Source organism: Protopterus annectens, chromosome 6.part1 (genome assembly GCF_019279795.1).
Source record: "Protopterus annectens isolate FY-2018-M chromosome 6.part1, PAN1.0, whole genome shotgun sequence".
Taxonomy (NCBI): domain Eukaryota; kingdom Metazoa; phylum Chordata; order Ceratodontiformes; family Protopteridae; genus Protopterus; species Protopterus annectens.
This window is the reverse complement of record NC_056738.1, coordinates 68,605,335-68,623,017: the sequence shown is the minus strand read 5'-3', so window position 1 is coordinate 68,623,017 and position 17,683 is coordinate 68,605,335. Positions and strand designations below refer to the sequence as shown.

General features: G+C 40.0%; 1 protein-coding gene across 2 annotated transcripts in view; it reads left to right on the top strand.

Annotated features, from left to right (window-relative positions):
- Positions 1 to 17,683, top strand: part of CFAP210 (cilia and flagella associated protein 210) — a 570,861-nt gene that overhangs the window by 416,132 nt on the left and 137,046 nt on the right. For both annotated transcript variants that reach the window (XM_044075493.1, XM_044075494.1), the window contains one exon: positions 16,563 to 16,755. In XM_044075493.1, coding sequence (XP_043931428.1) covers positions 16,563 to 16,755 — 193 coding nt within the window. The remainder of the gene's footprint in view (positions 1 to 16,562; positions 16,756 to 17,683) is intronic.

The window sequence follows — 17,683 nt, the reverse complement described above, 5'->3', positions numbered from 1 at the left end:
TGGGGACTACCTTCCACAACTATCTATTTTTCACAAAAAGTCTTTGTTTTCTCTGAAAACTTGCTGTTTACTGGCATTTAATTTCATTGTTTACAGTGGTTAGTCAGTTTTCATTATATCCTTAATTGATGGGTTTGAATCCGATCCCTCAGATCCAACTCAGCCATTGCTAAAGCTTGTGGCAACCAAAAAACTCTCAAGCTTCTCCCTTACCCTAATGCTCAAACCCCAAGTAGCTCAAATCTCATTTGCCACTATACAGGAAAGATGTGGTAACCATTACTCTTGAGCAGACAAGTCTTTAAATTTTGAATTTTCTGTTTTTTCCCAGCAAAACCTTTCTAATTCTTGCATTCCTAGTGTTCTTTAATCCCTTATCTAATCACCTACTTAAAATATCTTCTGTACCTCTTTCCTCTTTCCGTAGATTTTTGTACCTTTGAATACTATTGTTAATATTATTTCCCTTTTCTCTACACACAGTGTAGTTTACTTATTACCATTGCTGGTAATTTCACTTTTCTCTACACGCAGTATAGTTGACTAATTACCATTGCTGGTAATTTTTTTCCTATCTATCACGTTTATAAATTAAAAAAAATATATATCTTTAAATTCTACTGTTGAATTTTCTCCTTGGAATCTGCGTCTTTCTTCACTGTTGTTCCTACCATGGCATAGAAATAAGAGTCCAGCTGGATTCCAAAATGTCTTAAGTGCGGGTACAAGATTCCATTAATGGATGACCACACTTTTTGTGTATTGCCTGTGACCTCTCTGTTTACAAGAAGATTACTCTATTTGTCACAGATTTAACCTTAAAGCCCTGGTAGAGAGAAAAAAAATTAGTTGATATTAAAAGGGCATCTACCTTCTTTCAGAGAGGCTTTATCTTGAGCTATGTCCCCTAGAAAATCTAAAAGATCTAAATCTCCTTCTCTGACCCCTCTGCCTCTTCCTCTAAGGCTTTGGAGCAACCTGGAAAAAGACCTCCTTCTCATCTGACTTCTCCTTCAGATCCAAAAGGGAAAAAGTCTAAATTTTTGGATATGACCTCAACCTCAGATCTGAAGCTCACAAAAAGGGATTCATCAGATTCGACCCCAGCATCGGTCCGAAGCAAAAGTAAAAAGACATATCAGATCAGACTTCTTCAGATCTGATGCATAAGCCAACTGATCCAGCTATTCCATCCAGTATTGTTTACCTTCCAAGGACTAGATACTCCTCTTTAGTAGATTCAATTCCCTTCAGGGTTTCCTCTCCCTTTTTTGAGAGACTTAGGTCCCCTTTGGGATTTTCCACTCACTCTTCCAGGAGCTTAACAGAAGAAGATGTGGAGAGAGTGTTGAGAATAATTCTCTTGGCGCAGACTCTGATGGATGCCCCTTTGGTTCCTACCCCCTCCAGTCAGGAGGTCCTATTTTCTGTCACACCCCCTCTTCCAATTCCTCCTCCGACTCATTCCACCATCTCAGAGTCCTTGGATTTAAGCCATCTGGCTCCGTGTGACTCATATCCAAGGATACCTTTATCCACGGATCCAAAGTTTACTCTGAACACTTTGGTTCAGTCAGATCCGGAGAACTGTCAGAGCAGAGGCTTTCCTGTCAGATCTCAGGTGTCAGAGCCATCTCTGTGTCTCAGAGCCTCAGCAAGGGTTAGCTTGGCTCCAGCTTGTGCCTCTGGGGGACCGTCCTTTGAGAAGGGATGGACAACAGTCCAGAAGCTTGCATTTTTAGATCTGAGGTCCTCACCCTCTCTGGGGAGGTCTGCCTTTGAGGCTATGGAGGGAGAATTGTCTGTCTCACCTACACAGATGGTGCCTACCCCTCAGATCCTCAGTCTACAGCCTTGACGTCTCTGCACTCAGAGTCCCAACCCTCTTTTCCACAGGGGCAGCCAGTACTGAAACCCTAGGCTTCCCAACTGGGTATCCCAACTTCTTCTGATACCTCCCAGAGCATCCCACTGACGATGTCCCTAAGAAGAAGACATGCAGGAAGAAGCACTTGGACTCCTCAGAGCAGTCTATCACAGAAGATACAGACTTCAATGAGGGTGAAGTGTCCCTACAGTCAACTCCTGAAGATGTCTCATTTGGAGACATCCTTGAAATCTTAAAACAGAGAGGTGGCTGGATGTCCAGCAACCCTTCATCTGAGGAGTCTGTATTCCTGGAGGCTTTTGGCACTGACCTGTCTACCTCCTGGGTGACTCCACCCGCCGGTGAACTCATTGAGTTGATCTCTTGGTGGGCATGGAAGGATCCTGACACAAATGAACCAATACCTCAGAGATCTGCCAAAATTATGCCCTCACTGGAGCACAAGCAATTTTGGGGAAAAGGAGTTCCTGTTGATGCCATGGTCATGGCGACAGCCACTTAAAGGAACTTGCAAAAATGAGTTCTTCTATTCATCCCCCCAACAAGGAGTCTCGGTGATGGACAGGTTTGGGAAGCATGTTTATGCTTCAGTGACCTTCGCCTTAAGCCCACTGAATTATTTGGTATATTTCACAAGGTTACAGTGGGATTTGATTAAGGAGCTTTCAAATACCCACTTAGGATCCATTTCTGAGGAAATACAATCGTCTGTTACTTCTCAGTTGGCTACCCTGCAATCTATTTCCAATTCCTCCATGAGGCTCATTTCACATGTAGCCAAAGGAATCTCAAGGGCAGCAGGTTTCAAGCATTTCCATCAGGAGGTATGCCTGGATGTGCTTATGTGATTTTGAGGAGCCCTTCAAGTCTTCATTTGCCAGTGCTCCTTTTGGCATTACTTCTTTATTTGGCCTGAAAGTGAAAGACACATTATCCAGGTATGAGAAAGATGGAAAGACCCTGTCTGCCATGGGCATATGCTTTTTGAAACCTCAAAGATCCTTTTCCAGGAATCAATGAGGTAATTGAAAAATGTGGTTTTAAAAGTCCCAGGGACCTTTCCAGGACACACGTGGAGGAAGTTCCCTCAGGAGTGGAGGACGGGGCTCTAATGGTAGATGCCACCCCGTGGTAGAGTTGGTCTGCAAAACCAGGGGTCCAGATATTCGTTCCTTGACAGACCCTTCCAGCACTCCTGAAAGGAGGTGTCAACTATCCCTGCACCAGAGAGTCTTGCTAGAAATAACAACAGATACTTGGGTGCAGAGGATTATTTCCAGAGGTTATATAACACCATTTTCCCTTTCTCCTCTAATTTCAAGAAAAATCCCTGATGTTTCACTCAGTCAGGGAACAAGCAGCAATTCGGGTATAAAAGCTGCTAGAAAAAAAAGAGTCATCCAAGAGGTCCTACCAGACCAGTTAGAATCCAGAACTTACTTAAGATTCTTTTAAATGCCAAAGTAAACAGGGGACTGGAGTCCAGTTTTGGATCTCAGCAACTTGAACAAGTCAGTTCAATGCACCAAGTTACAAATGGTTGTGGTTCAGTCCATTCTTCCTTTTTTGGGCAAGGACAACTGGATGGGCTAAAAAAGCCTTCAGGATGTGTACTGTCACATGAAGATGTCATTACCAGTTCAGAGTTCTGCCCTTTGGTCTCACCATAGCCCACAGGGTGTTTATCAAATGTATAGCAATAGTAACAGCTCCCTTGAGAGTGCAAGGATTCTGGGTGTTTCCATATCTAGATGACTGGATCTTTACCACCCTGACCAAGAATCAGTTAATAAGGGCAAGAGGTCAGGTTCTCCAAACATGTTCGCATCTGGAAATAACCATAAACTATGAGAAGTCTCAAGTAGAACCAACCCAAAATTTGGTGTTCATAGGAGCAAGGTCTAGAATCAATGTCAGTGGCTATAGCACTAGCACCTTTAGTCAAATTTTACATGAGAACCCTTCACTGGATGCTAGCAACACAATGGTTGATACTTCACCAACCCATGTCAACCCCAATACAAATCGTCCACAAATGCAAGAGGAATTTTGAATGGTGAATTCAATTGGACCAGGTTCTACAAGGCTGTCCCTTCATTCCCCATCAGCCCAAGGGCATGATGACCATGGACCCTTCCCAGTTGGGGTGGGGCATTTTCTAGGGAAAACAGTCCAGGGCAGTTGGTCCCCTGAAAAGGCTAACTTGCATATCAATGTCCTAGAGATGAGAGCAGTGCTTTTAGAGTTGTAGGCCGTTCAGAACACTCTCCCTATAGAGACGATTGCAATTCAGATGGACAATACGTCAGTAGTTTGGTACATCAACAAACAAGGAGGAACCAGATCTTATCCCTTGTGTTAGAAAGCGCTCAGAGTGTGGCAATGGGTGATCTCATCCAACCACTTTCTCATAGCAATGCACGTTCCAGGAAAGCCCAACTTGAAAACAAACAAGCTGAGCAAGTGCATTCTTCTACCTCATGAGTGTTCTCACAACAAAAATGTAGTAGAAATAATTTTCTGTCAGTGGGGCTAGCCTTGCTGCGATATTTTTGCTTCTCCCCTAAACAACAAATGCAGCAACTACTTTGCCCTAATCCCCCCACAGCGGGAATTGCCAAAGGATGCTCTTCTTCACGATTGGCCCTCCTGTCTACTTTATGCGTATCCTCCCATTCTGCTAATTCCAAAATTTCTATAGAATGCTGCCACATTGAAGAGCAAAGTCCTCCTCATTGCACCTTACTAGCCTCAACAGATTTGGTTTCCCTTCCTTTGGCCTCATTTACTTCACCAACCTTGGATTCTGGATATGACTCCAGATCTCCTGTCTCATCCAACAGGCATGATTCATCCAGACTTATCAAATCTCAGGCTGGTGGCCTGGCTTCTCCAATTCTGTCTTCACCTGTTTGACACATACTTTTATCTTCCCATAAACCCTCTACATGAAAGCTCTACTCCAGTAAATGGAAAAGGTTTGTTTACTGAGCTCGCCAAAATAATGTTGATCCTTTCTCAGCTCCCACTCATAACATCCTGGAATGTTTGGTTATACTTTTTAAAAAGGAGTTAGTCCTTTGACATTTAAAGTTCATTTAGCAGCTGTATCAAATTTTCATATTGGATTTGAGGGTTTCATGGTTGTTTGTCATAAGCTCTACAAATCCTTTTTGATAGGCACTCTTCTTCTAAGACTTCCTTTTAAAGACCCTACTCCACCATGGGACTTGAATCAGGTACTGCAAGCTCTTACTTGTTCCCCATTAGAAACAGCAGCTAAGTGAGACCTTAAATACCTTTCTTGGAAGACATTTTTTCTGGTAGCCATTCTTCTGCCAGATGAATTTCTGAGAGTCAAACATTGTCCTCCAAACTTCCATACTTGATTTTTCACAAGCATAGAATTACCTTACGAACTAACGCATCCTTTCCTCCAAATGTGGTGTCAGAATGTAATATCAATCTGTCCATTAATTTGCCAGTATTCTTTCCTGAATTTACTAACAAGGGCAAATACATGTTACATTTATTGGATGTTCACAGACAATTATGTTTTTACCCAAACAGAATAAAAGCCTTCAGAAAATCTGACCAATTGTTTGTCTCATTTGCAGAAGTAAAACTGAGAAATCCAGTTGCCAAAGAAACTTTATCCAAACGGGTGACTGACTGTATTTCATTTATTTATAATACATTGGACATTACCTTACCAAAACTATTACGGGCCCATTCAACCAGATCCATGGCAACTTCTTCAATTTTTCAATCTAGAATGTCCATGGGTGATATTTGTGTTGCAGTAACTTGGGCCACTCCCCATACCTTTGTTACTCATTACAAATTGGATTTGGTCTCCAGAGGTAGAGCATCATTTGGTTCAACTGTGCTTAGGCATATCCTTCCTGGAGTCCACCCAGGATCTTAGGTAGCTGGGACTCTGTCCCATCGGTTGAGGGACAGGATTTGGTACTTACTCCCACTTCTTTTTAGTGGCAAAGAAAACAGGGTAACAAAGACCCATTTTGGACCTAAGCAACTTAAACCAATATGTAAAGAAGATGAAGTTCTGAATGGTTATGGTCCAGTCCATACTGCCTCTTCTGTGCAAGGATGACTGGATGTGCTCTGTAGATCTTCAGGATGTGTACTATCACATCAAAATAGACAGGTGATCCAAGAGATATCTATGCTTCCAGCTGTGAGCCAATCATTACCAAGTCATGCCTTTTGGTCTCACCATAGCCCCCACTATACTCACCAAATGCATGGCAGCTGTAGCAGCTCATTTGAGACTCAACAGATTCCAAGTGTTTCCATATATCAGTGATTGGCTCCTCACCACCCCATCCAAGCATCAACTTCTACAAGCCAGGGATTACTTGCTCCAGATTTCCAACACCTTAGGCATCTCAATAAACCATGCTAATAACCTGGTCCCTGTACAGACCATGGGATTTATAGGGACTCTGTTGAATGCTACTACTCAGGTAGCATCCTTACCTCCTCAAAGCATCACATCACTGAGAGGTCAGGTACGTGCCTTAATGTCTCATTCATCCCCTCCAGCAAAACTAGTACTACAGGCTCTTGGGTCAGTGTCAGATGCCATTCTTCTAATTCCTCTAGCAAGATTCTTTATGTAAATCCTTCAATGGACTTTGGCAGTATAGTAGTCCATATTTTACAAGCCCATATTATTTCCCATAAAACTCACTCCAGTCTGCAAATGTCATGTTTGCTGGTGGATCAAGTCCGACGATTTGTTTCTGGGCAGGCCATTCTCCCTTCCTACCCAATTGCCACAGTGACCACAGACACTTCCCAGCTGGGGTTGGGGGGGGGGCATTTCTTGGGAAAGATGGTCCAAGTATCAGTGTCTTACAGATGAGAGCAGTCCTAGCATTGCAAGCCTTTCATATTGCAGTTCTCACAGACATGTCAGTAGTCTGGTACATCAACAAACAAGGGGGAACCAGTTCTTATCCCCTGTGCAGATAGGCCATGAGGGTTTGGGTGATCTCTTTAGACCACTTTCTCATTGCACTGCACATACTGGGAAAAAATAATACACTAGCAGACAGACTCAGCATGTCCATTCTGATTCCCCATGAGTGGTCTCTCAGTCAGGCAGTAATGAACATGATCTTCAGCTGCTGGGGCCAGCCTTACTGTGACCTATTTTCCTCACCCCTCAATGACAATTGCAGCAAGACTTTTCTCTCACCCCCCCCCCCCTCCAGGGGATTCACCAGGAGATGCTCTGATTCACAATTAGCCCCAGGGTCTCCTCTATGCTTACCCTCCCCTCCCTCTGATTCCCAAATTCTTACAGAAAGCACATAGGATGAAGAGCTCAGTTATCTTCATTGCCCCCTTCTGGCCTCATCAGGTATGGTTCCCCTTCCTCTGGTCTCACCTGAGGTACCCCCATGAATACTGGAACCCACTCAAGATCTCCTATCTCATCCAATGGGAATTCAACATCCCAATTTCCACTCCATCAAGAGCTGCATGGTTTCTCAACTTCCCAGTAATAGCCAGACAGTCCAGGCTTGCTTTCCCAGTTTGTGACATTATCTTGACCTCCCAGAAGGCTTCTACAAAGAAAGTCTACAGAAGCAAATGGAAATGATTTTCTATGTGGGCTTACAGTCAGAATATTGATTCCTTTTCAGCACACAGTTCAGCCATTCTTCTTTTTCTAACTACTCATTTTAAGGAAAGAGCTAGTTTCTCTACTGTTAAGCTTCATTTGGCAGCCATTTCCAATTTCCACTCTGGAGACAAATCTTTTTCTCTGCCTTCATCCAGATTATGTAAAGCTTTCATGAAGGTAGTCTTTCTCCTCAGACCCCCAATAAAGGATCCCTCTCCTCTTTAGGATCTCATGGTGGTCCTTCAGGGTTTAACCTAGAAACCTTGTGAACCAGCAGACAAATGTGATATGAAGTTTCTTTCTTGGAAAATGATCTTTTAGTGGCTGTCACTTCAGTAAACAGAGTTTCTGAGCCTCAGGCCTTATCTGCTAAGCCTCCTTACATTATTTTTCATAAAGACAGGGTGCCTCTATGGACTAACCTTTCCTTTCTTCCTAAAGTGGCAACAGAGACCAACATTAACTAGTCCCTACAATTACCAGTCTTATTTCCAAAATTTACAAATAAGGGCAAATACATGCTTCACCTTCTTGACATTCACAGATAATTATGTTTTTATCTTCACAGAGCAAAACAATTCAGGAAGTCTGATCAGCTGTTTGAATCGTTTGCTCCTAACCATTTGGGACAGGCAGTTTCTAAGACCACTCTTGTTAAATGGATTACTGATTACATTTCATTGATTTATTCTCAAAAAGGATTAGAATTGCTTTGACTCACTCTACTAGATCTATGGCTACCTCATCTGCCTTTTCATCCAGCACTTCCATTGACAATATTTGTGCTGCAGCCACTTGGTCAAAGACTCATACTTTTGTTACACATTACAAATTAGACAATGTTTCCAGAAGCAAAGTTTCCTTTGGTTCAACAGTGCTCTGGCATGTCCTTCCATAAGGGCCTCTTGAGAGCTGTGTAGCTGGGGACACTGACCTATTTATGAGGAAGAATGAACAGGACAACATCAGCTTTAAAAGTTATGTACTTACCATAACTTGGCAACTGTGTTGTCCATTTTCATTCTTCCTCACCTTCCCTCTTATCCATCCTTCTGCCCTGTCACTCCTAGAAGGATCTCTTGGATGGTATTAGAACCTTTAAGTTCCTGGTTTGAGCCTCAATCCTTTCCTTATATCTCTTTTTTTTATCTCTGTAATAAAGTGGGCAATTAGGCAGCAAACTTGATCTGAGGGGTTGGGGATGGACTAGAGCATTGTGGGTAGAGGGAGGAGTTTGAGAATTAGATCCAAAGTCTTGTATATGTGGCAGAGTATGATCTGAGGGTTGGATCCTAGACCTATTTGTGAGGAAGAATGAAAATTGACAACACAGATGCCAAGTTATGGTAAGTACATAACTTCTCATTTAGTTTAATACCTTTTAAGTCATTGGAAAGACTCTCACCACATTTAAAGTACCCCTAACTACAAACTAGACAAAACTGCTTTACTGCGTATAACATCCAGTCTATATCATGAAATGTTTTATACAAATACTAATAAGAACAAAAATTGTTTTACTTGCAGTTACTTTTTCTCTTTATGTTGTTAATGTTCAGAAGGATAGTAAAAATGGGGTGTATGCTTTGCAGTCTACCCACACATTTAACAAAGTCAACAAACAGCCAGTCTATCATCCACCTTTTCTTGCAAAGCCATATTTCACAAATTTGATTGATGTTTTATAATTTCACATGTATTTACTGTTTTCAGTATTGCTGGTCTTCTTCCTGTTCATCTTCATCTCCCAACACCAGACTCTGGTTCAGTCCAAGATGCTACTGATTCTTCTAGTCAACTCCTGCATTTTTTTTCTGTCTCTCAAGCATTTTCCTTTGAAACATTGAAAAATATTTCACTGGCAAAGTCTCTCTATGAGTTTTATTGTTATAAGAATGAGAAGCAGAACCCCCTTCTGTTTGCTGGCTCTTTTCGTTGGATAAACTTTTTTATTTCCTCCTTAGCCTTTTCTGCATCCAAAAATGTTTTGAATCTGCAGGAAAAAATATTCTGAAGAGAGCTTGATTCAGCAGCTTGAATCTCACATCTGCCTCTCGCCATTCTCTGATTGCTAAGATAAATTTGTTTCTCTTCTGCCTGGTGTTCAGTAAATAGTCATTTTCCACAAACACCCTGATGTCTCCAATTTTAATACTTTTTCCTTCTGCCACAGTTTTATCAGGATCAACCCTTTCCCACTGGTATGATTGCATCTTTATTAATACAGGTGTCTGCTTTCTCATGGCCTAGTTTTGGAGTACACCTTGATTTGCACTTTCAGTTCCCAAATCCTGCTGTAGAATACCAGCCCAGTTGCTTATTTGTGCTTTCATAAAATTAATGCAGTCTGTTCCTTCCAATTTTTCTACTACACCAGAAAATCTCAGGTTTTCTCTGTTTGCTCTGTTTTGTAACTTCATCATTTTTTGAAACAGTTCTTTCTCCTATGGAGCATTCCATGTATAAGCTTTCTTCTTATAGGATTTGATTACCTCACAGTGTTTCCAAGTGATTCTGTTTTGTAACTTCATCATTTTTTGAAACAGTTCTTTCTCCTATGGAGCATTCCATGTATAAGCTTTCTTCTTATAGGATTTGATTACCTCACAGTGTTTCCAAGTGATTACTGCAATCCTGTTTTTCCCTATTCTCTAGTTCCCTCCTTCCACATCTGTCTGGCACTCCACTCCCCTTGGGAATCTGTTTCAGGCTGAACATTCCATTCTTTGGCTATTGCATATGCTCAGATCCCTCCTTCCCCTCTTAGCAGACTAGTCCATCATTCTCCAGTTCATGGTGCTGCTCTCGACTCAAGATGTCTTCTCCCTTCATCTTTCCAGTTCCCCTTCTCTGTCCCTACTTATGTATATTGCAGCCTTACTCATAGCCAATGTTTACAATTTGTGCTTAATTCAATTATGTATATGTGTATGTATGTATGTGTGTATATATATATATATATATATATATATATATATATATATATATATATATATATATATATATATATGGGTCTACTTTAAATAACCGAACCGACACGCAGAAGACCGAGACGAAACGACCAAAAAGCAAGTTGATCGAAAAGGTGATTTGCCGACAGCCGAAAGACCGACAAGGGCAACGTGTGAGCGCGACTCGGTAAGTGTGCGATAGTGATGGATTTAGGAGCGGTCAGGTAAGTGTGCGATATTGAGGGATTTTGGGTTAGGGTGTGGGAAAGGTGAGTGTGCGGTAGTGTCGAAGTTAGGGATTTTGGGTTAGGGTGTGGGAAAGGTGAGTGTGCGGTAGTGTCGGAGTTAGAGTTACGGTAAGGTAAGTGTGTGATAGTGACGGACTGTAGTTTAGGGACGGGTTAAGTGAGTTAGGTTTAGAGTGCGGGTAGGGTGAGTGTGCGATAGTGACGGGCTTTATGTTTTAGGGTGGGTTAAGTGAGTTAGGGTTAGGGTGCAGGTAGGTTAAGTGTGCGATAGTGACAGTCTTTAGGTTTAGGGATGGGTTAAGTGAGTTAGGGTTAGGGTGCAGGTAGGGTAAGTGTGCGGTAGTGTCGGACCTTAGGGTTAGGGTTTGGGTTAAGGTTAGTGGATATGTCATTGTGTGTAATGTGTAGTTTACGTTTGTTGTGTCGGTGTAATGGTGTTCGGTTTTGTGAGTTGTCGGTGTTGTGTGTTTTCTGTTATTTGGGGTCGGTGTTTTGTGTGTCGGTGAAGTGTCGGTTCGGTTATTTAAAGTAGACCCATATATATATATATATATATATATATATATATATATATGTGTGTATATATATATATATATATATATATATATATATATATATATATATATATATATATATATATAGTGTGTGTGTGTCTGTGTGTGTTATAGCAAGACCTTCCTCTCCTCTATATGGCTGTTTCTTTTATTCTCCCCTCCATTCTTAATTAGTCTCTTTTCTTTCTATGTCTATCATTAAATATTTTGTTGTACCTTCACTCTTTAATGTCTTTTATTTTACTTTTAAAATTATTGAGTTCCATTTCCAAATGCTACTCTTATTATTGTTTACTAATTTACTACTGTATCATAGAATAGAACACCATAGTGTAATATATGTCAAAGACCAAGTGACCAAAAAATTGAGCTTACCTTTTAGACATCTTGGTGAGATCATGCAACCCTCAAAAGGGGTCACAAAAACTGACCTTTCCCTTGTTGCAGGTATCAAGGGTACTTTGCCAGTAACCCTTGGTTAGGTCAATAGTGGTTAGATACTTAGTCCCACGCAAATGTTCTAAGGCTTTTCTACCCTGGGTAAGAGGTAGAGATCTAACTGTGTGACTACTCAGTTTCTTCTAGTCCACACAGAACATGGTTCAGCCATTTTTCTTTGATACCAGCACCATCAGTGAGCCCTAAGGATTGCTGAATTACTGTATTACCCCCGATCCAATAACTCCTACAGTTCCTATCCCAAAATTTGCTTAACCTGCTCTGGCTCCCTATAAAGAGCCTGTTTGATGGGCTGTTGAGGCCCTGTGTCCATGTTGTACTCCACCAGGTGGTTACACCCTAACTTACCAGTAAACATGTTATTAGACTGCTAGAATACTGCTTGGATTTCCTGAACTTGGGTACGAGATAACAGCTGTGAAAAAGCTACCTCATCCACTGAAGTGTCAGGCCAAGCCTAACAGAGAAAGTCTACCACCAGATCCTTCTCAAATTCCTTCTGTAACCCACTGTAGATAGGTTGGGTTCCTATTACCTGATCGAATGTTTAGGTTAGCAAATATCTAAATGTCGATCTGGTAATAGTGAAAGCAAAAAAACGCGAATGGCCTATTTAATGCAGGGAAAGAATTCCCTTGGCTGTTATGCATATTTTACACCTTTCCCCACTGTAAAGCAATCTCGGAGTTGGTATATTTAGTTAGGGGGGTGTGGGGGGGGGGATTTTGGTTTAAATTTTTTTTTGGGGGGGGGCTGAGGGAATTCATTCCCTACATTAAATCGGCCATTCGCGGTTTTAATTTTTCGATATTACCAGGTCGACATTTAGGTATTAGCTAACCTAAATGTTCTGTCGGGTAATATAGACACAATAGGTTGGCTTCATCATGTTAAATAGAAGGCATTGTGCTTCTGCCTCATGCCTGGCAACTTTACCATGTAGTTAATGTCACTTACCTTTCACATAATAGTGAAAGGACCCTCCTGTGCTGCCTGCAGTTTATTGTGTCTAACAGGAATAAGCATAATCACTGTCTGCCCAGCAGAATACTATCTGACCCTCGCTGTTTGGTCATAGCAAACACTTTGATGCTGTCATGCTTGTGCTAGATGTTCTTATGTAATCACCTTAAGCTTCCTAATCCTTGTCTTGATGCTTAGAACATATTCTATAACAGATTCCTTATGAGAATGATAATCACCCTCTGATTCATCATGCATTAAATCCACATCTCCTCACCCTGTAACCATACAGCAGTGCAAAGGGTGAAATCATGTATATTCTTGGGGTCCTCTCTATACATGCAAAGAAGAGCTGCATCAGGTGCCTGGTCCTTTCCCACATCAAGTGAGCTGCAAATGCTCTCAACATGTTGTTCAGTGTAGAGTTAAACTTCTGCATCAAACCATTGGTCTGTTAATGGTATGGGGTAGTCTTTAAGTGCTGTACCCCATAATGCTTCCACAAACTGACCAGCAGGACTGACATGAAATTAGCACTTGTATCTGTCAGTGTTTATCTTGGGAAGTGTACCTTTCTGAAAGTGTCTAACAGAGTATTTGCTATTTTTTATCTCAATAGAGGCCAGAGTTACTACCTAAAATTATCTAGTAGGGTTGTCCACTGCTACCAGGATATGCCTCTTGTCTCTGGAGCTTAGGGTTCTAACAGACACCATAGTGTCCATAGCTGCTAGCTGAAATGGTTCCTTGATAACAGGTAAAGGCAAAGACACCAAAGCAGTTTTAGCTTTATCTACTGCATTGCCAAATCACTGGCACTGCTCTCATGTCTTGCAGTACCCTTTCATATCCTTTACAATGCCAGTCCAACTGAAATTCTGCATAAGACATTATTTTGTTTACTTTATGCTTATGTAGCCTGAAAAGGAAATATAATGGGCTATGGCCAGAAGTATCCATCAGTACTGTATCATTTCTTCCTGTAGCCTTCCTTCAAGAGTCCATTCTTTGTTCAAGTATATAGACTCCACCTGCCCTAGAGGATCCAAAGCCTGCTTGATACCTCTGTCAAGTTCTGCAAAGTAGGATCTGAGAGCTGAGTGTGTCTCATCTCTTTCTTTGTATCCATTCCCAGCATCCCTTCCAAACCAAATCTGGTATCTTCTGCTGGTGCTACCTCAAATTCAGGCATTTTATTACCACTTAACTCTCCCCTTGAAATGCCACTTTCCAAGAGGAAACCGAGTAGATTCCAACAGCTTTGTACAGATTCAGGCTCACCACTACTATAGTGCCCTCCTTCCTGAAATAGCCACATCACTAGTCTCAGTTAGAGGTGTGGGCACCAAGAGGGTATTCTCTCTTTGCTTCCCCAGCTACTTGTCTCCATGCTTAGCTGTTTGTAACCACGTGCTTAGGGCATTCATTATCAAAATCATTTTCTGTTAAAACTTTAACTGGGATATCATTAAACACTGCTGTCTGCTTGTTCCCCTGCTTACTTTTAATCTTTCTGCTGCAGGTTTTATCAGGCTGAAGTACAGCTCACATTTCTGTTACATTCTGATTCAGAAAACAGTGGCATTTTATATATACATTTCACAATCATATCAACATGTACCCAGAAATACAAAGCACATGGGAGGCACATTGGAATCACTTGAAATAATTTAGTCTGGCTGATCTTACAATTATGTGGCACCAACAGCAAGGGATCTTAAATTGGTATCAGTAAATACTGATTACAGTAAACTGCTGACTTTATGTATTGTTTTATTTTGCATTTTTTTATGAACCATTTGTTCTTAATAAAGTGTGTCATGTTATCTGTAGGAGTTTGGTCAGCTACACTGTTATGCTGAATTCTGTTAAGTATCTATGTATTACACAGGTCAAATACCTTGTAATATTCAGCACACTGCTGCAGATAAGTATGGGAATAGCCTTTCAACAATGGAGTAATGGTTCTTTTTCCGGGGATTGTAAAACTGTGGACTGAGCATATTTAAGATGGGGATGCAGGAAGTTTTTCCCCCTGAACATTACATTAATTTTTTGTGTCATTTGTTTATTAGGGATATCAGTTTTATAAATTTATTATTTGCAGATACAGTGTTTGTTTGCATCCTTAGTGTTTATAGATTAACCCACCATTAACAGTGGTAACATAGAGAGTGGACTTGGGATGTTCCTTATTCCATACAGTGATGTAATTCCAACACCTTCAAAAAAGTATTATGTCAGTAACATCAGCAGTACTACAGTGATTGCAAGAGTAACATGATACTTGGACAGCAGTATAAGAAAGCTAACTGCTACTGATTTGATATGGAGTTAGGCATGCCTGTGTATATTTTATTTGTTTGTTTGTTCAGTGATATAATACTTAAAAAAAAACTTTATTATTAAAGAAGTTTGTGGGCGAGCAGCAGCTACCCGAGTGCTTTTTTCTTCTGAATTGTGACTGTTTGGCACTTGGTCCATGGTTGTTGACTTAAAAAACCCTACTGCACATTGACTGCTTGTGCCACTTATGATCTTGGCTCTGAAACACATGCTTGCAATTATGAGAAACCCACATGAAGGAATATGAAGCATTCATCAATGTATATAGCTCCATATGGAAAAGGAAGCTAGCGTGATCAGTTGTTTGAGTTCCACCTCATTAAAGGAAATGTGCAAAGGCAAAGCAAGATCACCTTTACAAGAGAAGGTGGGAATGTGGCTGATATATTTTAGAAATAACACCTCATTACCATTTTATGGCTACATCACAGTGGAGAAACCAGTATAAAAATAATTTACTTGTAAAGGAAATAAACTGCCATGATGCTTTGTTCATTCTGTACAAGTTAACTTTCCTATATTTTCTGCTATAATCACATTTTTATCTTTGCAGTGGTGATTAGATCTTGATGAAGGGAGTAGAACTATCTGAAGAACTAAACATTATGCTCAGCCTTGAGGGATTTCACATTGAAGAGAAATTAGAGGTACATCATGTGTATGGTATATAATTTAGATTGACTAGCAGGAGGCAAAATAATACCTATTTGGTTGACGTCAGCTAGGTTAGATTGTCCCTCTGGTTTGGAGAACTGATTTCATATGTGGGTGAGGGAATCAGAAATGCCATTGTTGGCTGGGATAGCCCTCTGCTTATTACAACAATCAGACACCAGTTGAGAATATTTGAGTGTGTATGTCAGTATATAAGCACTTACTCGCATCTGCTTAATTTACATCTAGACATATAGGTGAGCAGAAGTCCATACTAGACATTGACTGTAGTAATGTAGAAGAAAGACTAATGCTTTAGGATTGGTCTTTTGTGGAAGATGCATTGCCAGCTGAATATGGAAAGGGTAGTCTCAACAATCACTTTTATGTTTTTAAGATAACCTTCTCATACAGGTATAAAACAAACATGATAGTGATTATATAAAGCTACAGATGTGTGTGTGTGTGTGTGTGTGTGTGTGTGTGTGTGTGTGTGTGTGTGTGTGTGTGTGTGTGTGTGTGTGTGTGTGCACTTCCAACATTCACATAAACTTTTTCTCCCTCAGATAAGGAAAGTTAAGTTGGCAAGTAACTTGTTGATTGTGTATTAGCATATTACTTATTGTAAACAAATATAACCAAAAACTGACCATGTTTTTAGAAATTGTGGTTAAAAACAGCCTTTGAGAGTAGAAAGAAGTCCTAAAAACAGACAGGGTAAAAAAGTTTGGAAAATATGAGGTGTATAATAATAAAAAAATGGAATAGAAAATGTAACCATTATGTCCACATTTTGCATAATGGCAAGTGTAAACTAAAGAAATCTTTGATTTTCTATAGGCAAATGGGTATACAGCAGGACAGAATAACCCAACTTCTGGCTGCTCAGCTTAAAAAGAAACTTGATGATGAAGATGAACGTATAGCAAGAGCAGTTGCCGAACAGGAAGCAAAAAGGGAAAAAGAATTTCAAGAAAAAGAAGAGAAAAGAATGGCTGAATTGAAGTCCATTTCAGAACACAGAATAAGCATGGTAAAATTATAACTTGTTAAGTAGTTGCTTCTTACATCTGTGCAATAAATAATAGGTTACATTATTTTGTCTTAAAACTGTTAGTTATCTTCAAACATTAATTAGACATCTGAACCTGTTGCTCTAGAAAAGCTTAACCACACCTTTGCCTCCTAAAATGTAAATAATGTGGCTAATTAATAATAGTTCTAATCAGCTATCACTTATATATATATATATATATATATATATATATATATATATATATATATATGATTTTTCTCTTTTTAATGAAATATTCTAATAATGTTTATGTATATTTCATATTGTATTACTATACTTCTGGCAGGTATATTGAACTGGCTGTGGAACTGAATAATATTTACCAAGTTGTCTGGCAGATTAGGAATAGATTTTCCATTCAGTTTAGAATTATATGGTTTTATGCCTGCATTTAACCAGCAACTACCAGATTTCTTACTTGAGAATGGAGGTTAAAACTATAACTTCATTTATAGTACTCCTTATTCTGTCTTTTAAAACTATTTGCTGTACTGGCCAGGGACAAGTCTTATGTACGGGTACTTATGAGTGGCTATCTCTTATGGATTAATGTACACATATGACATATACTATACAATATTATACTATAATGTAATATATTTATAATATATTTATTTATTTGCCTTTGATTACCAGAAAGGCCATGTTTGCAAAACCCATTTTCAGTACAGGCCTTTGGGGGAATTTTCATATGACAAATATTTGCCTGAGCTAGCAGTAAATATGTACTATATAGTACTCAGGACTGTATAACAAGGAGATCAACATGTTAAATACATTGTAGTAATTTGAGCATTTTAAACTCAGATACATCAGTAGAACATATTATATACAGCATGTTAAGCTCAGAAACATCTGCAGAACATAGGATGTACATGTGAATCTC